The sequence below is a fragment of the Equus asinus genome, chromosome X, assembly GCF_041296235.1.
Source record: "Equus asinus isolate D_3611 breed Donkey chromosome X, EquAss-T2T_v2, whole genome shotgun sequence".
In the NCBI taxonomy this organism is placed as follows: domain Eukaryota; kingdom Metazoa; phylum Chordata; class Mammalia; order Perissodactyla; family Equidae; genus Equus; species Equus asinus.
Genome location: NC_091820.1, coordinates 1,703,126 through 1,726,854, shown reverse-complemented (window position 1 = coordinate 1,726,854; position 23,729 = coordinate 1,703,126). Strand labels below are relative to the sequence as shown.

At 50.3% G+C, this 23,729-nt stretch overlaps 2 protein-coding genes across 2 annotated transcripts in view; one reads left to right on the top strand and one right to left on the bottom strand.

The window, feature by feature from the left end:
• Window positions 1–3,235, bottom strand: part of LOC106845887 (uncharacterized) — a 369,420-nt gene extending 366,185 nt beyond the window's left edge. Inside the window, exon 1 of the mRNA XM_070501822.1 lies at window positions 2,618–3,235. Within this exon, the coding sequence (XP_070357923.1) occupies window positions 2,618–3,100 (483 nt within the window). The 5' untranslated portion in view covers window positions 3,101–3,235. The remainder of the gene's footprint in view (window positions 1–2,617) is intronic.
• PRKX (protein kinase cAMP-dependent X-linked catalytic subunit) overlaps window positions 2,966–23,729 on the top strand; it is a 90,681-nt gene continuing 69,917 nt past the window's right edge. Inside the window, exon 1 of the mRNA XM_070501820.1 lies at window positions 2,966–3,376. Coding sequence (XP_070357921.1) covers window positions 3,217–3,376 — 160 coding nt within the window. The 5' untranslated portion in view covers window positions 2,966–3,216. The remainder of the gene's footprint in view (window positions 3,377–23,729) is intronic.

Genomic DNA, 23,729 nt, shown 5'->3' with positions numbered 1-23,729 from the left:
AAAGTATCTGTTTTGGTGAGTGAGGGCCAATATACATAGGCATGTTCAACTCAGAATACACATAAATACATAAATATTATGTGTTCATATACATAAATTGTAAAGTCTGTGAAGGCAGCTGAACATTTATTTTAGACTATATAGTAGAATAAATAAAATAAATAAAATAGTTTAGACTATATAGTATAAAATATACCAGAACATATACATTATAGAACATATTAGAATACAATATATAATATATATAAATTGCAAAGTCTGCGAAGGCAGTTGAACACTTCTTTTAGAATGTATATGAGAATATATATTATAAAATATATTAGAATATATGTTATAAAATAATCAGAATATATACATTATAGAATATACTAGAATATAACATATAATATATGTAATACATATCTATGTATAAATTGTAAAGTTTGTGAAGGGAGATGAACACTTTTTTATTTTAACTCAGTATATACATACACACATGTATACATTCACATGTATACATACATATAGAAAAACATACACATATATTCTAAAAGAAGTATCCAGCTGCCTTCACAAACCACCATTTTTCTTTCTTTCGCCTTCAACAACACCTCCACCGGCTACTGTGTTGCATTTCTAGTTCATTCTGGGTGGAAGTGGGAACTCACACCTTCTGGATTAGAGTTCCCAGCCTCCTCACTGCCACAACACGAGGCCACATCATAAAGGTGGTAATGAGCCTATAATGCCTAGCTCACAGGGATTTTTCTTTTTTTGTCTTTCAAGTAACATGCTGTGGTTTCTGAAGAATTTTTACGATCCTCCCAGATGAAAGCTGCTTTGTAATGGCAAGGTGTTGCGAAACCTGCCCAGGATATTTATTCCAAGAGGTAGGTATGTGGCCAAGCTCAGGGCGAGATAGGAATGGCCAGATCAACTCTGCAAAACCAGACTTTAATTCTGAAGGTTTCTCTGTTACTTTTCTCTGCCTGGGTGCAATTGGAAGGGAAAGGCCTGTCCTTAATCGGGTGTGAAACCCCAAGCTTGACCACCGACCTTAATTAGCCGGCCTCATCGCAGTGGCAACGTCGAATCCAGGTGGAGAGGGCGCGCGCTAGGCGGGGAGGCGCGCATTTGCCTCGCAGGGACGGTTCCGGGTCGCCTGGAGCCCCTGGGCCCTGCAGGGCGGGGCAGGGCCTGATGGCCAGAGCGCGGGAACCGGTGCTTGTTCTAAGCAGGCGCACAGGCGCCCGCAGCCCGCTCCTGGCGCGCGTTGCTCGCATTCCAGCTCAAGATTTGGCAACAAGCAGGCTTCAGGCCCGGGGAAACTGCAACCCACAACGTGCAGATGAGGGCTGGGGCCAGAAAAGCATACCCAGGGCCGAGTTTTGGTTTCTTGTCGCCCCCTCCCAGTTGGCCAAGTCAGGCAGGCATGGCCTGGGCCCTGTAAAACATGTCAGTTCTGAAGTTCTGACTTAGACGCGGGCTGGCCTCTCCCGAGAGACCCCTCCCACTCCGATCCTAGGACCGAGGGTCAAGACGCTCCCTCCAAGGGCCCAATGGCTGAGATTCCTGCAGACGAGGAGGTAGGCAGAGTCCCTTTCTCCTACTCAAAGCGTGGTCTGCGGGGGCTGGCCCCGTGGCCGAGTGGTTAAGTTCGCGCGCTCCGCTGCAGGTGGCCCAGTGCTTCGTTAGTTCGAATCCTGGGCGCGGACATGGCACTGCTCATCAGACCACGCTGAGGCAGCGTCCCACATGCCACAACTAGAAGAACCCACAACGAAGAATACACAACTATGTACCGGGGGGCTTTGGGGAGAAAAAGGAAAAAATAAAATCTTTAAAAAAAAAAAAAAAAGACAAAGCGTGGTCTGCGAACCCGCAGCCGGGTCAGTCCTGGGCCCTGTTAAGTCCAATGTGCATTCTAGGCAGATGCCCCGGGGGAGAGTGGCCAGTGAAAATACAAGACGCCTAGTTAGAGCAGAATTTCAGAAATACATAAGTCACTTTTTCGTATAACTTTATCTAAACATGGCCTGGGACCTACACCAGGGGGGAAAAAACCTATCATCGTGTATCTGAAATGCAAACGTATCTGGGCATCCTGCATTTCTTTTTTCCAGTAGTCCCTGGTGTGTTTAAAACAGTAATGCATCAAGTTGCACGCGCTGCATTTGATTGCTCTCTCTCACAAATCTGCCTCTCCTTATCCTTTTGTAAATGGTTCTTTTGCAATAATTATAGATTCATAGAAAGCTGCAAAGAAACACCCAGGGAGGTCCCGCGCGCCTCGCCGCGCCTCGCCCCCAGCCAGCATCTTGCATCACCATAGTCCAACAAGCGAGACCAGGAAGTGGACGCGGGCCGGGCGTTCCCTTGCCAGCCCCGGCACCCGCCCGCGGGGGACTCGTGGGCACCGCGCCGTCTACAAAGCGTCCTGGGTTCAGTTGTATTTTTTAACTTAACTTTTGTTCGAACCACGCCCTCCCGGTCCCCAGCCGGTCCCGCCTCCCAACCTTCCGGCCCGGGCGCAGCCAGCTCGGCTGGCGGCCCGCGCAGCCCCCGCGCCAGCTAGGCTGGGCCCCCACCCTCCCCAAAGACCCCCGCCCCCTCTGCGGTCGGCGCAGCCCCCACATACCGGCCTCGCGGTTGCAGGGTGGGTACTCGGCGGGGGCGGGGCGCGGCGGGGACGGCGACACCCCCAGCCCGCCGGGCCGCGTCCGGGCCGGCGCCGGGGGTGGGTGGGAGGGGCGGGGAGCGCGCGCGGCCCCGCCCAGGCCGCTTCCGCCCGGCCCCCCATTAGCGCGCGCGCAGCGCCGGCGGCGACGGCGACGGCGGACCCGGGGCACGAGGAATGAACAGGGAGACGGGAGCCCGCGGCCCCGACCCCGCCTCGCCGCCGCCGCCCGCCCGGGCCGCGCCCCCAGCCCAGGCCGCGCCACCGCCCACGCCGCCGCCCGGCCCGCCGGGCCCGCCCCCCGAGGCCGCCGGCTACTCCCACCAGCTGCTGCTGCTGCTGCTGCTGCTGCTGCTGCAGTGAGCGCCGTCGCGCGCCCCGCCATTGTCCCCGCCGCTCCGCCAGCTGCGCCGGGCCGCGCACCGGGAGGCGGGGGGCGCGCATGGGTGTGCGGCGCTGATGCCGCCGCCGCCGCGCCGCCCTCCGAGGCTGCGTCCCGGGAAGCCCGGTCCCCCGCGCCCCCCGGCCCGGCCCGGAGTCCCGGACTTGAGTGCGCCCCCATGGAGGCGCCCGGGCTGGCTAAGGCGGCCGCGGCGGACCCCAGCCCCCGAGAGAGCCCAGGGGAGACCCCCGACGGGGCGAAGTTACCCAGCCCCGGGGCACCCTCTCCGGAGCCTCCCGCTTACCGCCTGCAGGACTTCGACACGCTGGCCACCGTGGGTGAGTGCGAAGTGCGGGGCCTCGGTCGCACGGGCGTTCGGCGCCGCCCGGGACGCTGGCGTCAGACAAAGGGCTCTGGTGCCGTCGCCTGGCCGCCCCCCAGGGAGCGCCCTGCCCGGCGCCGCCTGCTCGGGGTCCTCGCGCGGGGCTGCCCCTGCGCCCTCGGCTCCCCCAGGCGCCCCGAAAGCTGGAGGGCATCCCCCCGACCCCCGGGAGCCTCCCCACCTGCCGGCGCCCTGTCTTGAGCCTCCAAAAGCTCCTCATTTAGACCTCTACCCTCAAAACCACTCCGGTGACTGGGCCCCCGCGACGTCACAAAACTTCCTGGGGGTCACATCACTTTGGGGACCTTGGAGGGTGCTCCCAGGCAGGGACCTCCAGGGACGGAGGCGGCGGCCCTGGCACCTGCAGACCGCTCCTTGGCCGGCCTTCCTCTCTGCCCCAGCAGCAGGATGCTCCCTCGTGGACTTCGGAACTAACTGGGGGCTGGGGGGGACAGGTGTCCCGTGGCGCTGTCGGGGCGGGGGGCGGCGGCTGGACATGGATTGCACCTTTCTTGCCACCGCACATGATTTTTCATCTTGTTCCTCCCAAACTTAGCATTCTTTTATCATTTCCTTTGTCCTCTCTCGTTGAATTTAACTACAGCTGGGCAGCTGGAAATAGGGGTTTCCAGTTCTTTGGGCGCCTGGATCCCGAAACGCGCTGGTTGGTGGGGCCACCCTGAGTGGATTTAACTATCCCAATCCCACGTTGGCTCTGGATTCAGGCTGTGGGGACAAGCCAGCCTGTGGCTTCCAAGCGACTCCTGGTTGCTAAGGGGGTTGTGCCTACCTGTTGCTTGTCGGGAAGACAAACGGGGAGGCAGGGATATTCAGGTACTTTCTTGGGTCCCTCCCCGCCCCGCTTTTGGAAAGGAGGAAGCTGGGCAGGGGAAGCTGGAAGCAGTGGGCTCAAGCTTATGGCTTAGGGCTTAGTAAGACCAGCAGGCACAACCAGAGTGGCGTTGAGACCGCCAACGGAGAGGGGACTTTTCTCTCTTCCATTGGTGGCCTCCTTGTTCTTGTGTAGATGGCTGTGAGGAAGGGGTCACCGGGAAACCTGATTTGGGAAAGAGGGTGTGGGATGCACCCTCCTTTCTCCTGCTTCTCTCCCTCTCAACCCTGTCCTCCAACTCCTCCTCCTTCTTTCTCTGTCTCTCTCTTTACATCTCTCTTTCTCTCCCTCTCTGTCTCCTTCTATCCCCTTCTGGGAAGCTCTGCTGGGCTGATGTAAAAACTGGCAGTGTTTTTTGCAGGGCGGCAGGCAGGGTGGGACAGAAACCCAGACCAGGGCAGTTACAGGTGGAAACGCAGTTGAACAATGGAAAGTTGGTGGAGCTCCCGGCGTCCTTTGGCACACAGCACCAGCAATTGTATTTCTTTTGGGCACGTGCAGGAGTCCATTGTGAAAGATTCCCTGGGCGGTCGGAGGCCAGGGCAGTGAGGTGTGGGCAGGCGGGTGGGCTGCAGACCTGACGTGTTCTGGTGTCGGCAGTCACATGGGGGCCCTGTGGGTGCTGCCAAGCAGGGCGTAGGGTGCCCAGTGAGTTATCTCATCCTTAAAAATAGAATGTCACGGCCTCTGGGGCCCTCTGTCACCGTCTCTGGGGACCAAGAGGGCTGGGCGGGGCAGGGTGGGGAAGTGAGCTCTTTTTCTTGAGTTGTCTTTGCCTCTCTTAATGAAGGGGATGCTTGTTCTTCAAGGATCACTTCCTGTGGGCTCCAAGGGTGTGAAGGGAGAGCCTGGTTACCTATGTTCAGAATGTTGGGCTAGCAGAGGGCAGGGACCCAGACGTGTGTGACAGACCCAGGTGTGTGTGTGTGTGTTTGTGTGTTTCTTCTAAGCTTTCTTGACATTTTCTGCCTTCTTTTACTTAAATCACTTTGTTTAATAGTACATAAACATTGATCTGAGCATGATTAACCTAGGAGACTAAGCTTTTAAAAATCCCAAGCTTTGCATGCAGAGCCATCACGGTCATGTCTCTGAGCCACAGTCTCCAGCAACCTTAGGTCATTTCCTAAGGCGTAGTGAGGGCTAGGTGAGCTCTCTCCCTGAAGTTAGAACCCAGTCGGGGCGGGCCTGAATTCTCTTCTTCCTGAACTTCCAAGTCAGGAAAAGACTTTCCCTATTAATGGCTCTTTGCCCCTATTCCTTACTCTCCCACACCCCAAACAGGCATGGACAGGGGTTCTGAATTGTCTGAGGGCTTCTGTAAGCACGTTTGCAGCTGAGCAATGCTATTCTCCAGACGGAAAACCAGACCCACAGGCAAACAAACTAGAAGCAAAAAAAAAAACCCCAAACCTCTCTTTTAACCTTTGTTTACTTATCACAGTCTCTGCCCTTGCAGACATTCTAGAATGAGTCAGGATGAAGAGATGCTGCTGGAGTCCTCGCTGAAGGATGAGTTAAGTCTCTGCCCCATGCAGATGTGCATTTATTTTCATTTGGTCTGACCTCCCCTCGTGTGAGGGAGTTATTCTTTTGCTCACCATCGCACTCTTGTGTTTGTCCTCCCTCCCTCCCTCTTACCTATGAGCTGGGCACCGGCGAGGCGCCCGTGGGGCAGAATTGCTGACTCACGATCGCTAAAACATGGTTGTGTTGACATTGACAATTCAGCACAGGTAGAACATAGCAGGAGAACATGGGTGCTTCTGTGTAATTTAGCAAACCCCTCAGTAGCCATGGAGACGATGGGACTGTCCCGAGAAAGGCCAGGAGCCCAAGACACAGCTAGAAATAGATGCCATGTTCACGGGGCAGCCACACACCCTGGTGATAAAATAAGAAGGAAACTCAGGGATCATTTGGTCTCAGATGCCCTTATGCTGTGCTTCTGGGTAAAACTAGCCATGGGAGTTTGTGAGAGTTCTAGGTTGACAAGTTCTCCACAAATTCAAATAGTTTGGAAGAAAGCTCAGCTTGCGTTGGTGAAAGATCCGTTGATGGCATTTTTTCTTTTAGCGTACGGAAGAGGCCTTGGGGTATGTCTGGGCTAAGCTGTGATTTCACAGATTGAGAAACTCAGGCTCAGAGTGGCCACGCTGCTCATTAGAGAGGATGTGGTTTGCGACACCACTCTACGTTGCTGGGCCATATAAACAAGCTTGATTTCTTCGTGTGAGCACCAACAATGGTGCCATTAAAAACAAATATATATGTATAAAAGGGACTCACAAGGGACCCCCAAACTCCCCTAGAGTCCTGGGCACTCTTCACAGAGCTTCCTCCTCTGGTGACATCTTCTGTGGCTGTGTCACAATATCAAAACCAGGACATCGGCGTGCGTACAGTCCTGCTAAGAGACTGTGGACCCTGTTCCGTGCTCCTCAATTTTCAAAGGCACTCCTTTGCATTTGTGAACCTGGGTGCCTGTATGCTTCTATGCCGTTTTGTCTCCTGCGTCCATTTGGGCAGCCGACACAGACAACTTACTCATGTTTGATGCTTTTTATTTTTTAACTATCACACATCACGGGATGTGAATGTTATGTTTTCTCAACATCTAGGAGACCTTCCTTAATGAATAATTGATTATAGACGGTTCTCTCTAAAGCACTTAGTCATTTTCCTCCACACCGAGAGGATTTTCTCCTGTGACCTTGCTTCTCCTTTAGTGGCCTTAATTTCACTCCGTCTGACCTGGGCTGTCATTTGCTCCTGCACCATCACACCAGCACACCTCCAGGAGGAGTGGAATGTGAACCAGGGAGGTTTTACTGTGCATGTAAATGAATCGTCGTGTGGGCAGTGTTGACATAAGCTGTGGGAAGGGAGTGTTGCCTAATGCTTAACGATACACAGAAAGTTGTGTGCACCCTTCCTCTTCGTCATCTTACATGGGCGTGTTAGAGTAAGTTGGCGAATGCCCGTGAATGACAGTTTTCAATTTAGGAACGTCACAGGAACTTGAAGAATGGGATAAAATTTTAGAAAAGAACATTTCCAGGTATAGAAGTGTTGCAGGTCGCTCCTCTTGATTTTTAAAAATTGAGGTGAATTCACATAATATAAAAGGAACCATTTTAGAGTGAACCGTCCAGTGGCATTGCGTACATTCACAACGTTGTGCAGCCATCATCTCCGTCTAGTTCCAGGACATTCTCATCGGCCCTAAAGGAGACCCTGTCCCGGTGAAGCCGTCAATCCCATACCCCTCCTCCCCCAGCCCCTGGCAACCACCACTCTGCCGCCTGTCTCCATGCATTTGCCCGTTCTGTGTTCCTCTTCATTTGACAGACTGTTCTTTCTCACTTTCCATCTTCAAGGGGATGAGAGGCCAGTGGGAAGAGATCGTGAAGAGATCCAGAGCCAATAATTCCCTGCTCAAGAATAGAGGAGAGAAATCGGCCTGTGGGCAGAAAACTTGGGATGGGAGAGACCAGAGGAGGACAAATCAGGAGTAGAAACATGCAGAGAGAGGGAGCGAGACAGTGATGAGCAAACAGGTCACAGATACATGCACACAGAACTTGCTGTCCTGGGGTGAATGGTGCCCCCCAAAATTCATGTCCTCTCAGAACCTCAGAATGGGACCTTATTTGGAAGCAGCGTCTTTACATTTGTGACTAAGTGAAGGATCTCCAGATGAGATCGCTCTGGAGGTGGGTGGCCCTAAATCCAGGGACAGTGTCCTCATCAGAGACAGAAGAGGAGACACAGACACACAGGAGCAGCCACGTGAGGACGGAAGCAGAGACGGGAGGGAGGCAGCCACCAGCCCAGGGACACCTGGAGCCCCAGACGCCGAAAGAGGCAGGAGGGACCCTCCCCTGGAGCCTCCGGAGGGGACACAGCCCCGCAACACCTTCATCTCAGACTCCTGGTCTCCAGGATGGGGGGAGGATGAATGTCAGTTCTTTTAAGCCTCCACATTGTGGGAACCCCAGGAAACTAATCCTCTGCCAAAGAGGATTGCAGAGCTGTCTTAGGTCTATGAATAGGTTTCCCCAAGTCCATGGAGGGGGACAACCTCCGGTTACAAGTTGGACAATATTTTCCAGGGGCGACCACATCCTAGATAGCATGTGGAAAATGCAAGAGAGCCACATGTTCATTTCAGAGGATGACACATCGGTAACTTACTGCTTGAGGAAGGTCATCCCCAGAGCTGGACGGGGCAGAGCCAAGAACTTGTTCCTTCTCCTGCCTCCACTCCTGCTCCCTTCACCCTCCATCCTCCCTCCCGAGAGCAGAGGGGTGAGACCTATCCACAGTGTCCATCTCATCTTGTCACTCCCCCTTGTAGATCCAGGGCTAGGGCTGGCTTCCCAAATGGCTGGGCCAAGGGGCGCCATCTTGAATCAGTCCTGACGTTGGTATCTTCGTCTCCTTGGGCTGCCACCACAAAATACCGTAAACCCAGTGGCTTATAGGCAGTATAGATTTATTTTTCCCAGTCCTGCAGGCTAGAAGTCTGAGACCAAGGTGACAGTGTGGTCACATTCTGCTGAGAGCCCTCTACTGGGTTGCACATGGCTGTCTTCTCTGTGTCCGCACCTGGCGGAGGGCAGAGAGGGGACGCAGGCTCTCATGACTCTTATAAGGACACTAATCCTGTCATGGGGACTCCACCCTCTTGAGTCATCTCATCCTAATTACCTCCTCAGACCATCCCATTGTGTGTTATGGCTTCAACATATGGACTTCTGGGGGACACACATTCAGTCCATAATGTTCGGTTAGCTCCTCCTCACCTGTTGCCATGCCTGCCTCCTCCTGAACTCCTGCCTTTGGGCTGAAGGTGGCTGCCTCAGTGGCAGGGTCACCTTGTCACATCCTGGAATCTCTAGCAGACGACACCTCTGTGTTTGGGGACAGCCTTCCCTGGCCCGACTTGGGTCACCCATGCGGGTGGTGTCATGAAAACCCGTGATGGCATTCTCAGACCTGTTTCTGGGACTGGTCCCTCCGCAGCTGGGGACCACCAGGGAGGCCACCTTTGCGACCAGAAGAAAAGGGCAGAGGCACTACATTACACAGACAAAAGCATCAGCTCCACCTGCCCCTCCCCGGGCTCGAGTGCAGGGTCTAACCAGTGTTCTTTCTGGGAGACACATGTTCAGAATTCTCTGGAGACCGCTTGCCATCTTTTGGGAGCCTCAACCGGGGCTTTCTCTGTGTTCTCCCAAGCTTTTTTCGAACAACCACAATGTGTCACCACATTCACCGCCATTTGAAATTTTTTTCTCTTTTCTTTGGAGCTCATCCTATGCTGTTTCTTGCTGGGAAGAAGAGAAGAGTACTGGCTAATAAAGGTCAACTTTTCTGAGCTCGTCAACAGTGTGCTGGGCAGAGTACAGTCATGTTGGTTGATTTCACAAGGATCCCCGTGATGGGGCTGGCCGGTGCCTCGGGGGCTCCTCTTCTCTGCACCGCATGTCAGCTGTAGATGGCGTTGGAGTTGCCACCTCCCTTCTGTCATCCATCCCCTCCCAGCGTGCATGTCTTGCTTCCCTTGGAATGAGAGGCATCCTACTGGAGGCAAAAACCATCTCTGGGGCTGTTTGCTAGCTGGGTTTCTTTGGGCAGGTGGCATCCTTTCTCTCAAACCCACTTTCCCATCAAGAGAACGTGGCTTATGATGACCTCGCAGAGCTTCTGCGGGCAGAGGAGCTAATGAATGTATCACGGTGCTTGGCATGGCGTGAAGGGCAGCCGCCCGTGGCACCGTCATCCATTCATGTATTCGCCCATGCATAGAGTGGACAGGAACTTCCCGGATTGCACTGAAAGTCTTCCATCTTAGGAAATTCTTGGCTCCTGGGCTTCCCAGGGTGGTGGGTCTGCCTGCTCACACCAGATCGTTGAGCATCCCGTAAGTGCCAGCCTGTGTTCTGGATGTGGGAGGAACCCCACAGACAGGGGGCCCTGCTGCTTGGAGTTTATGTTCCAGTGCGAGAGGCAGACAGAGTGGACTGAGAGTTACATCCATTTGGTGGGTTGTTAGAAGGCCCCCAGAACTCCGGGGGAGAGCAGCAGAGTGGGTCACCAGGGTTGAGGTGACAGCATGTTGTGGAGAGGTGGGAGCCTGGTAACATGTGAAATAGGAGGTGGGGCTCTGCCTTTCCCACATCCTACCATCTCCCTCATCTTCATCACGATCACCATCATCAACATTACATCTGACACCCATGAAACTTTTCTTTTCGAAATTCATATAACAAAGTTATTTTCAGGTGAACAGTTCATTAGCAAATCCGCAGTGTTGTGCAACCCTCCCTTCTATCTACTTCCAAAGCATTCATTCCCGTCACCTGAAGAGGACAATGTGTGCCTGTTAAGCCGTCAGTCCCCTTGGTTCTCCCTCAGCCCCTGGACTGCTAATCCCATTCCTGTGTCTGTGGATTTGCTTACTGTGGACACTTCATATAAATGGGATCATACAACATGTGGACTTTTGTGTCTGGTTCTCTCACCGAGCATCATGTTTTCAAGGTCCCTCTACGTGTAGCGTGTGTCAGTGCTTCACTCCTTTTCATGGCTGAGTAATATTCCATTGTATGGATGGATGGCATTCTGTTTATCCTGTTGTATTAGTTTGCTTGGAGAAATAAAGTACTACAGACTGGGTGATTTAAACAACAGACATTTATTTCTTACAGTGCTGGAGGCTGGAAGACCAAGCTGAAGGTGTGGGCAGGGCTGCTTTCTCCTGAGGTCTCTTCCTTGACTTGTACACCACCATCTGCTCCCTGTGTCCTCACGTGGTCGTCCCTCTGTGCATGTCTGTGTCCTCATCTCTTATAAGGACCCCAGTTCTCTTAGATCAGGACCCACCCTAATGACCTTATTTTCCCTTCATCACCTCCTTAAAGACCCATCTCCAAATACAGTCACATTCCGAGGTTGTGGGGATTGGGACTTCAACATGAAGATTTTTTGAGGGGAGGACACAATTCAGCCCATTACACTCATAAAACTTTTATCGCATCAAATGACACCTCCGTCCCCTTGGAGTTCCCATAAAGCAGTAGTTTAGCGTCACCCTAGGTAGATTTGGCTGATCAGCTTTGAGCGGGAGAAGTAGGATCCTTTCGTGCCTAAGGGTAGAAGGCTATGGTGATAGCTTGAAGGCTGTCTCCCTGCTTGGTGCTGGCATCCACTCTGCCTGCCTTTCTCTTCTGCACCCCCGTCCACCGCACTCCTTTCTTTCTGTCCTGGTCCTTTGTCACTGTCACATAAAGGTGCCCCGACTTACATTTCAGTGGTGCCCAGCAAAGGCTGTCAACTCTAAAGGTACTTTTTCATCTGAGTGGCGCCCTAGGCAGAAGTCTGCATGGGAGGTGGGCCCCCTTTCATCCTTGGGAAGGGACAGCACCTGGAGATGAGAGGTATTGCTCTTCCCGAGGATGCTGTATGCAGCTCCCGCTTCGCCGATGCCTTGGGTTCCAGTGGCTCTCCTGGGGTGTGATGTGGCTCTCCCTTGCGCTCTACCGGACCGGCAGCCTTCTGTCATGTCTGGTGCGATGTCCATGTGACCTGGTATATTGCACCAGGGTCCCTCCGTGTCCTAGAAAATCATTTTTAGTGACCACTGTGGGTGGTCAGGGAGCTCCACCAATTTTCTTCTTTTTTTAAAGAACTTTTATTTTATTGTGGTAAAATGTACACAATGTAAAATCCACCACTTTAACCATTTTTAAGTGTACGACTCAGTGGCATTAATTAATTCACGCTCTTGTGCAACCATCACCACTATCTATTTCCAAAACTTTTCCATCATCCTGACAGGAAGCCCGCATCCGTAACCTGGTTACTGCCCATTCCTGCTTCCCCAGCACCTGGTAACCAACCTCTGATGTCCTTTCTTTCCTCGTGAGTTTGCCTATTCTAGAGAATTCCTATCAATGGAATCACACAGTATTAATCCTTTCGTGTCTGGCTTCTTTTTCATTCACTGTCATGTCCTCAGGGTTCATTCACATTACAGCGTGTGTTGGCCCCCGATTCCTTTTTGTGATCTACCTTCCTTATTCTTTCTCTGCTGGAGGCTGATCTCCACCGTCCCTTGTAACTCTTTCCATCACTCCTCATGAACAGTGCTCAGTGCGTTTAAGAACCAACACCGTGTTTGGGCTTGAGGCTCAGGTTCCTGAGTGAGTGCTTGGGACGGAAGCCATGCTCCCATCTCCGTGTTTGCTGAATGGGGTGTTGTTTCATGGCGCTTGCAGACCTGACTCTAGGTCCCTCCTGTCTCTCACACATCATCCTCAGGGAGGTCTCAGTGAAGGGCTGAACTCTCCAATGTACAGGGAGTTGCTTCTCCCAGTAGGCTTGTCAGGAGTGTGTGTATGTGTGTATGTGTATAGAGAGTGTTGTGTTGTTTTCCATCCCTTGAGCGTAAGCAGGAGGCTTCAGTTTTCCCTCATGGGATGACCCTGAACTGTAACCTTAAGGAGCGTTGGCTGTGGTCCTTTCTGTATCACCCAGGAAGTAAGCATGCCTCACCAGGACAAGCGTTATCATCACCATCATCATCATTGTCATCATCATCACTATTCTCCAAACAGCTCAGGCTGATCTCATGTTCCAGTGTGGATGTTGGTGCTCTTTGCATGGATATGGGGCTTGCTTCATTCTGTAGACCTGTCAGGAATGTGCCAGGAGCATTCTCCCCTCTGCCACACGGGGCACCTCCTAGTTCCCACTCCTGGGTTAGGGAGTCAGAGGCAGGGTGGGACCCCAAAGGAGCCCATCACAAGAGCCTTTTTCCCTGGTCTCCTGCTTTGATCTTTCATGGTCTTTCACACGTGTCAGTTTGCTATGGCTGCTGAACCAAATCACCCCACTTAGTGGCTTAAAACATCGTGTATTTATTCTTCTATGGTTCTGCAGGTTAGGAGTCTGAAACGGGCATCACTGGGTTACAGTCAAGGTGTGGGCAGTGCTTCATCCCTTCCGGAGGCTCCAGTGGAGAATCCGTTTCCTTATCTTTTCCAACTTCTAGAAGCTGCCTGCATTCTTTGCTTTATGATACCGTCCTCTGTCTTCTAGGCCAGCCATGTTGGGCTGGATCTTTCTCATGTTGCCGCCTCTCTGGTTTTCGCTCTCCTGCCTCCTTCTTCTGCTTCTAAGGACCCCTGTGATTCCATTGGACTCACCCAGATAACCCACGATCGTCTCCCTATCTAAGGTCAACTGATTGGCATCTGTAATGATTCCTCCTTTGCCGTATAAACTAACATATTCACAGGTTCTGGGAATCAGGACCAGGACTTCTTTGGGGGGAGGGCATTTTTCTGTCTATCTCACAGATTCCTCTATGCCCTGTGTACACCTTGTCTTAACATTGGCCCCACTTGAGAGTGTGTACTTGAGGTGGGGTGGGCACCTGCACCACTCCCACGGGGCCTCATCCTAGTCCAACTGTGTTGACTTCCGTTAACGGAGAAACTACAGTCACAGTGGAAAACCCTTCCTTGACTGCCCAGGAAGAGAAATGCTAGCTCCGATTAGCAACGAATGTGGCTGTAAAACTATCTGCTTGTGTGCGTGCTGGGGAAGGGATTAATTGAGTTAATTGAGGTGCTCACGTCTATGCCCTCTTCTGCCTGGCTGGAATTGTGTACAGGGACTAATTGCCACCTCTGTGGGGGCCCTCCCCTGTGCTGGGCAAGCAAAACCAGTCTTAGTGAGCCTCAGTGACAGAATTATTGGCAGATGAGATGGCGTAGCCTTACCTTCTAGGAGCTTGAGTCTGGTCCCAGGATGGACTTTCAGACACACGGCTCTGAGCCGTGCGAGACCAGCTCTGTTGGGGGTAGCCGCACAGGATCCCAGAAGCAGAGCCTGCATCCACTTAGAGGAGAGAGATGCAGGCGACAGAGGGAGGCGTGTACAAAAGGAGTCTTTAGCATGTCGATTTATTTGATAACACAAGTGAATACTTTTTTTTGGGGGGGGGGTAAACTTGGCAGGCTCTTTTTTCCAAGGTTACCTCTTAGAAGAAGAATAAAACTAACACTTTGAATGCTTCTAAGCAGCTGCTAATTCCTGGAGTGTTTCTCCCTGCATTTCAAGGGTGGGATCCCTGATTCTGCACTGGGTTGGGTGGACCAAAGGCTACCTCTTGCTTCACCATTAGGGCACTGAAATCGAAGCCCAGTTGGTATTTGGGTTACATTTGAATAGGAGAAAATGTGATAAACGGCCACTCTCTGCGTTTGGAGTTGTTCAGCGATTCCTCTATTAAATCATCATAAGTGTTCCGGAGGTTCGCTCCACCGGGGCACCCTTTATCAGTGATGAAAATGGGTTGGAGAGGAGGGGTGGATTCCAGGATGCAGATTCTTTCCTCCTCCAGCACAGCTGGGTCCTGCTCCCCTGTGGTGTAAAGAGAAGTGGAGATTCTTCATGTGGGAGGCTGCCCACAGCCCTGTGAGTCAGCCCTGTCCCTGGGTAGGAGTTTCCTGTAGGACACCTCTGGGCGTTGCTTTCAGCCTTTTATCTCAGGTCAGGTGCTCCAGTGGCCTCCCTAACATCTGCTTGGACCTTGCTATCCTGCTTAGTCCAGGCGGATTGTCAAGGCTAGACGCTGGGCGTCCAGGGGCCCCACCCTCTGTGTAATTCCATGTTTGATAAGGAGATCCACCTTTGGCTCGATGTCTCTTGTGCTGGCCTCCGTTGTTACTCCGCTTCGCTCTTTGAAAATTCATGCTGGTTTCTCCACCAGGTAACAGAAAGACGAAATTGTCTCAGAATCCCTGCTCCTCTGCACAAGTTCCATGATGATTGCAACCAATGCTACATACAGCGTATTGAGGTCACACGTGCACGCATTGTGCGGATTCTGTTGAGGTCCTTAGTTTGGACACGTTTTGGAAGATGCAACTCACCCAAGAGGTTTGGAGGACAACCTCCAGAAGGTTCTTTTGAAATGGTCGACAGTGAATTTGGTTGGTGATTTCACCACTCTGGATCATTGTCTCATGAGCTACTTCACAGAACAGGGAGGCTGTGCAGACTTGGGGCTGGGGGTGGCCAGCGAGAGCCTGGCTCCTCCGAAAGAAGTCCTTTGTCATGCTCAGGGCGCCTGCAGTCTGCATTTGGATGCTCAGACATAGGTGGGCTCTGCGTGTGCCCGAGCACACGTGCATCTGGGTGTGCGTGCTCTTGTTGGGGTTTTCAGTTAGTGGGTGAGAGACAGGGACCCTGGGCCAGCTTATGTTTGCAGACAACTCCAGAGGAAACATTTCTGCAGAGATTGAAAAACCCAGCTTGGAGTGACAGTCTCAAAATCGAGAGGATGTTGAGGAGGCAAACCCTCTAGAATTTCTTCTGTGTGGGCAGTGGATTCCATTTATCATTACACATTAGTAAAAAGAAAAATAATTTACGTAAAAAAATCCGTAATGTCTAGTGTGTTACCTGGATTTTTGTTGTTGGTGCCATCAAGTGGATTCCGACTCCTGACCCCTTGCGTACAGCACAGCAGCCCCTGCTGGGTCTTTCTGTGCCATCCTCTCCCTTCCTGCCTCTATGAGACAGTGCTCTGCTGATGTTCCTAGGGTTTTCATGGCCATTGTTTTCAGAAGCGGGTGGCCGGGTCTTTCTTCCTAGGCTCTCTTAGTCTGGAAGCTCTGCTGATGCCTGTCCATCATGGGTGACCCTGTTGGTGTTTGAAATCCAGGTGGTGTAGCTTTCAGCATCACAGTAGCATGCAGCTGCCACAGTATGACAACCGACAGATGGGTGGTGTGGTCCCATGACCTAGTGAGACACGAACTCCAGCTGTGGCTGTGGCGATAAGAGCACTGGATCTGACCTACTAGACCACGAGGGCTGGCAATTACCTGGACCTGTGAATGTAAATCATTGTTCTTGGGGGAGATCCCACTTATGAAGGCTTTTCTTTAGCTCCTCCTTAAACAGGTTAGCATTTTATTTCCATGTCAGATTCTAGTGTATCCATTGTATTGATCCTTTCAAAGAGCCAGCATCTGGTTTCTCAATTTTTTTTCCTCTGTTGATTTCCTGTTTTCAATTTCGTTGATTTCTGCTCTTTTTCTCTGTCTCTTCTGCTTGCTTTATGTTTCTATTACTTTTCTCTCTGTAAGTTTCCTCAACTGTTTTATTTTGATCAAGATTCTGGGCTGCTCCTTTGAGTGTCACAGAGAGCCGCGGAAGAAATGGATTCTGAGCCCAGGAAAACTGCTAAGAAGATGCCATCTTTTCGCGTATGCAAACTCTCTTCAGGGTGGCCCAGCGGTGTGCTGCCTGTTCTTGATCATTAAGAGTCTGGTGTGTTCCATAGCTTGCGGCTTGTTGACCTTCTTATTGAGCTGTGCTTTTTCGTGGGTTTGAGTTTCTCTCTCCGAGCTGGTGCTGGTTTAGTTCCGGCTTCCTCCTCCAGGTCATCGGCTCTCCCAGCTGCTTCCCCACCCAACAAGCCACAGAAATAAGCTCGAAGAAAACAAGTTGGCGGCCACCTGCTCCAGAAGCATGTCTGTAAATGCAATGCACTTCGGGACAGCTGCTCTGAGTTCCGGGCACTTGTCGCCCTTTAAAAGAAAATGTGAAATAACAGTGTAATCAGAGCATCCTGTGTTGAGATACTAGCTCTGGAAGAGCCGTTGAGAACGTGGGATGCTTTTGGCAAAGCCGTCGGTGGGAAGGTTTTGCAGTGGGTGTGTGGTCAGTGTGTGGTCTCCTGGATTATTGGATGGGCGTTCTCTGCCTTTGTGAAGGTGAAAACTTGCTTCTTTATTTTGTTGGTCAGTTGCTTCATGGTGTGTTTTCCTGTGGACACTCAGTGTGTGGTTCGTAGTTACTGGAACATATGCAGATGTGCACACACCCATATACATTGACAGATATTTGGCTGATTGGGTGACAGCCCATTTGGCAGCTGAGAACACTATGATTCTTCAGAATTTGGCTAGTATTCTGATTAAACCTGACACTGGTTGCCACATTGTGTGGGCAAGCAGCGTCCTATTCCAAAGCTTGCTGTCTGGCATCCTTGGCGAGTGAGCTGAGCAGGTAGTCCCCAGGTAGAGCCCTGCTCTGCTCCAACAGGTGGGTTGTAAATTGTTCCTATGGAATGTCTTTGTTCCTCGTACAAAGCTATGGATGACGCTGGGGTTCTGGGTGGCTTAACTGGTAGCACAGAAAAGATTAATCAATCATCGGAAACATCCCTCAATGATAGGAAAGTGGAAAGCAGGATTGTTATAAAATTCGTAATTCAGCAAACGGATAACAGGAGTGCGAAAAGCAGTTGTCCTGGATGTTGTTGCTGGATGGAAGGCGAATTTGACAGGAGGGCGATCGAGACGGAGCCAGTGGCTTTTATCAAGACCCTTGAGTAACTTCGACATTGTCTTTTTAGTGACTTTGTTTTTGGCTGGCATTGAAATTCCCTTCCCAAACAGGTGGTGCATCATCTCCCTTTGAAGCAGGTCTTTGGCGTGCCCTGGCTTTGCCCAGATCTGCCGTGACCAGGCTTGTATAACAGAGTGCCTTGGGTAAATAATACATTTGCTTGCTCCAGCCAGGAAAAAGTCAGGCATGGGAGTTAGAAGATGGAGCCGTTTGTTATTTTCTGGGTAAATGTTTGGATTTTGTGTGCTTTCTCAGGATGTGGTTTGCCGGCATCATGCAAAGATGAATGATGGATTCTGACCCCAATCCAGGGGCACAGGGGACAATTTTGAAGATGACTCCCAGGGACCCTCAGGCCCCTCCCTCCCAGACCCTACTGGGGGATGATGTGGGAGGTCCTTAGTCTTTGGGGAATTGGCTATCCCAGAGGACAAGGAGGAAATGGCGGAGGAAGACTGTTGGTAGAAAGCATGTTCTAGTCACATTCTCAAATGACGCCTTTGATCCTGGAGAAAAGCTTGTGGTTTGAAGCGAGAACCTTTGGGAACATTTTCAGTGGAAGGTGATGTATGCATCTGGCTGAGGTATGTCAGAATATGTGTTATGTGTTCAAGACTTTCAGAATGCCCATATTTAGTGTGTTGGGCTCTTCAATGATAGTGAAATAAGTACAAAGTGAGAATGAAAAGGGCAGTTGTAAAACCTCACAAACTAAGAATATGTCTGCTTTGCAGAGGATACCCTGAAAGATGCTAAAAATACTTCTTTCTCATGTTTGGAGAACTCTGGCACACTCGAAATACTCTATTTAAGAGGCAGGATGAAATGCCTCTTGAAAGAGCCTGTTTGTTCCATGATGGGTTGCTATATAGTCAGCTTGTAGTTGAGATCAAAGTAGTTCTCAGAGTGGGGTCCTGGGACCCATGGGGTTCCCTGAGAACTCTACAGGGAGTCCACGAGGTCATGGCTACTTTCATAATAATTCTAAGACATTCTGTGCTTTTTCTCTCTCCTTCTCGCATGAATGTGTGGTCAAGTTTCCAGAGGCCACCTGAAGTGTGATGATGTCATTTCTTTGACACCCAGTGGAATGTGTCCTTGCCCTTCTGTTTTATATGTTTCTGTTTGACTTGGTAATATGGTTATTATCTCTAGATGCAACCTACACACAAATGCTCCTTAGGGTACTTGATAAGTTTCTAGAGTGTCAAAGAATCCTGAGAACAGAGAGTTTGAGAACTGCTGTATTACACTAAGGTGAGGTCTGTGATGATCTTGACTTAGCATCCACATTGACAATGATTGATCCGTGACGATTCCTCTATCTAGTGAGTTTTTGGAAAATGAAATGTCTCATTGTGTCTGAAGACCACATCCTGAATTTTTGTTTTTCACCTTAGTGCACCCAACTGAAATGGTCACTTTATTCGAAATTTAGTCCTACTAATTGTACCGCTTTCTTCTCCCAAGTGTGGACACTCCATCGCAACTTAGGTTTGGAGTAACTTAGCAAAGGCGTCACTGGGGCTGTTTGGAAAATGGTTGTCAACACGTACTGTGCGCGAGGAACTGTGGCAGTTATGAGGGGAACAGAAACAGGCAGGCAGGACATAGTTCACATTTTCAAGAAGCTTGCTAATAGAAGAAACTATAAAAAAATGGTCGAATGTTGACAAGGACTGTCATCAAAGTACCAAGAAGGAACTAGAATTTACTAGCAGGTATTTAGCACTGGGTGTGATTTGGGTAAACATAATTGTAGAGGAGATGGAGGGAGGAAGCACAGAGTTTTTGGGGGGGAATTCAGAGACCTAGTTGGAATGGAGGGGTGTGACTGGGAGGGAGAAGGAAGCAAAGGTGGGTTAGAACCAAAATATAGGTGTCTAATACTAGTGTTGAAGTTTGTGGGGTTTTCCAAGTGAAAGAATGCTGTGCATGGATCAATGCAAGGAAAGATGGTGAAAGCAAGATGGTGTAGAACAGATTGGAGGGAAGGACCAGGAAGATTGTTCTGTCTAAGTGAGTGTGGGTCTGGATTAAGGCGGTAGGACAGGGAGCTATCTTGGCAGCCGCAACAGTTCCAGTTCTGTTTGACTCAGAGCATGGGGAACTCTCTAGTAGACACTGAGAGTAATGAAGGAGGCCTGTGTCTATATCTAACTCACTCCGTCTCGCTCTGCAAACCTAGGGCACGGTAGGTACCCCGAAATACCGGTTCAGCCAGACACTGGAAGAACAGATGTGTTGATGAGTATTGGTTCCCCTGGCGAGTGTATGAAGCCTTAGGTCAATTCGAAGAGTTGAAGAGTCAAGTTCGCCTCTTAAGAATCTCATCTGCAAGAGGGAAGAGGGGCAAGGGTTGGGGTCAGGGGGTTTTAGAAGATGGGGGATTCTCGTGGTGGGAGAACTCAACAGCTGATCAACGGGGGATGTTTCCAAGTGTCCTTCTGCAGGATCCCAGCTTCTCGTCAAGTAGAATGGCCTAAACATTATAAAATTAATATTATTACGCAATTTTAATAGTGTTTTCTGTTAGCAAGAATAAGTTTAGGGATCAGTCCTAACCCTCTCCTACACAGAATAAGAATAATTCTCGGTAGCTTTGGAGCGATATGGCAGACTGAGCCGTGACTGTTATGGAAATGAGCCAGGCCCCCCGGGTGGACGCAACAGGTTGGCGTGACCAGTTCAACTTGTTGGTATGACTAGTTTTTGACTATCTGTCTCTCTTGGTGAATCTCTCATAGCAAACTTCTTCTGTTGTTCTTTGATACCTTAGAGCAGCGCTGTCCGATAGAATTTGGCACCACGATGACGGTGTTCTATTACCAACGGTACACCCCAGCCTCAAGTGGCTAGTGTGACCGACTAAGGCGTGGGCTTCTCTATTTCATTGAACTTCACTTCATTTAACTTTAAATACGCACCTATGGTTGGTGACTACTTCATGGAACAGCACAGCCTTCGACATTTAAGAATCTTTACAACAATATGAGTAAATAAAAGCAGAAATCAGTCCTTCCCTGATGCCACCAGATCTGGCTGGTTTTTAAGTGATTTCTCAGACGTTGTTAGTGATAGCAATGCAAACAGCTTTTTAGTAATATTCTCTGCTGGCCCCCGATTCGTTAGGACACCTGAGGTAAATTGTACATCAGTGCAACCTCCTTTTTCTCGTATAGTTAAATATCCAGAGGCATACATAAATTTTTTGGAAGTGATTCATATCAACTGCTATTTTCTTAACATCCATTGTGCAGGTCCCACACTGACTCCTTTATAGTCTGTCTTTATGTCTACGTGAACTATGTTCTAAGGGTAATTTGAGAATTTCATAGGAAAACACTTTCAAGTGAGCAGACCGTCTTCACTGATTAGGCAGATCTTGTCAACACACCAGTGGACTTTCTTGAGAAGATATAGTGACAATTATAGCTTATTTTATATAGAGTCATGTGCCACATCATGACGTTTTCGTCAACGACGGACTGCATCTATGATACTGGTCCCATAAGATTAGTCCCATACAGCGTAGGTGTATCGTAGGCTGTACCGTCTAGGTTTGTGTAAGTGCACGCTATGATGTTTGCACAACGAAGAAATAGCCTAGTGAAGCGTTTCTTAGCCCATATCCCTGTTCTTAAGCAACGCAGGACCGTATGTGTATATATGTATATAGTATTAATATCCGGTCTCTCACCGTTTGTAACTATTGCCAAAGACTCGTGATTTCGAGTGGCAGACTGCGCATGCACAGGTGCCCACCTGTGCACCCACCCATACCTCATAGCCTGCCTCTCCTGAGTTTGTATTAAACTGTGAACCCAGCTTCTTTTCAGGAACACAGGCATGAAACAGTTATAGACACGCATCAGGAAGGGGATGGAGGGGTTGTGCACAGGTTAGAAACCGCCTCAAACTTCTGGAGGAACCCAGGAAGCGGGAGCCGCGGCAGGAGAGGGCTGGCAAGAGTGGGCGTGAGGCCAGAGCAGGAGGCTTCTGTTCTGAGGACTCTCTATCCCCCTGTCTTTAGCGTGGTGCTCAGACTGAAAACGTTTTCTTTGTAAAGAATGGGAGGAATTTGGAGGTGGGTGCTTCAGGGGAAAGTTCTCCTCCTGCTTTCCCTCCGAGGGTCCCCAGCCTCGCTCGCATGTGGAAACTGAGTGGCCCTCTCTAGCATCTCATTCTCAAAGAGTTTATCAGTGGGTTACACTGCGCAAGATATCGAGATAAGCAACGGCATGGGATCCCCCCAAAATCAGATAATTCAGGGAACCTAAGACAAGATTAAAACCAAAAGCGGAACATAAGAGAAATTACAAGAATAAGTCTCGCCTTGACTCATATTTTCAGAGAAGTTCGAGAGGATACCATGTCCCTCGGCAAAAATAGGATGTTGCAATAGAAGAGAAACAGAAAGAGCTTTAAACGGGCTTGCTGAAAATATGAAAAAATTAAAAAAGGATTTTCAGAAAATCGAAAGGGTGATCTTATCCATGTCTGTGACTCAAGATATCAGCTTGGAGCTACTGGCTCCTGAATGTATGGGCTCTAATCTAGACCTTTCTCTTGAGTTTGGGAAGGCAAATCTCCAAGGCAGTGGCCGTTAGGGGCTCTATCTCTCCCTGGACATCCGGTAGGCCCTTCTGTTAGCTTCCTCTGCTGTCGTAACAAGCCACTACAAACCTGGGTACGTACAACAACAGAAATTCATCCTCCCCCAGCCCTGGAGACCAGGAGTCTGAGCTCAAGGTGTCGCAGGGCTGTGCTCCATCTAGAGGCTCCAGGGGAGGGTCCTCCCTGCTTCTTCCAGCTTCTGGGGCTCCAGGCATCCCTTGACTGGCGGCCATATCTCTCCAGTCTCTGCCTCTGTCTTCATGCGGCTTCTCCTCTGCGTCTGTGTCTCTCCTCTTCTTATGTGGACACCTGTCACTGGATTTAAGGCCACCCTGATCCAGGATGATCTCATCTCAAGATCCTTAACCTGATTATATCGGCAAAGAACCTGTTTCTACATAACATCACATTCACAGGTACTAGGAGTTAGGACGTGGCCACTGAGGGGACACATTTCAATCCGGTATGCCCCTCATCTTCAACACATCCACAGGATCCAACATGGAACTTAGCACCTTCTTCTTCCAAACAAAACATTCAACGGACTCCTTGCACACCTGCCAGGGTTTCCTGTCTGTGTGGTTGTCATCACTAACCACTCATAGGCCTAAACCCTATCCTGAAGTCTTCCCCCACCTGCCCTCTCCCAGCGCAATCCAGCCCATCTTCACACCCCGTTTTTCCTTTCCTTCCAACCACCTCTTGGCTGTGCATCTCCCCACCACCCCCAGCTCATCACCGTAGTCTCTTTCCTCTGTCCTGATTTGTACCCTGGCTTCCACATTGTTCATCCTGCCCTTCCCACTGGCTTCTCCGACTACAGGGAGATCTTTAAAACAAAACAAAAGCATACAGAACTCAAATCCAGGCAGGCACTTCCCTGCAGTTGGCCGCGTGACTTCCTGTAGGCTGTTGCATAAAGAACTCCGTGGAAGGATTTCAAAATCGTGCCCTTCTCTTGCCGTGTTTCCCCCAGCCTCGTGAATCTCAGTTCTCTCTGTGGCCCTCGCCTCACCCAGCCTTAATTTCTTCCGAAGCATCCTACAAACGAGCCTTGATGCTTCAATCTGCACCAGCCTCCGATTTCCATTTGAAACGTTGCTTCCTCAAAAAATCTCTTTCCTGACCCTCACACCAGTGTAAGTTTCATCCTTGTGTTCCTCCAGACACCTATCTTCTGAAGTCATCAAGCCTAAACAAGCTCATTAAACCAATGACGAGCTCATCAGAGTTATTATAGCTATGATAATGAATGTTTACTGTCTGCTTTCTGGCCTGACTGTAAGTAAACTAAATGAACACACGGGCCAGTCTTGTGTGCATCATTTCTGTCTCGGTCGTGTCAAACGCCTGACACACAGTA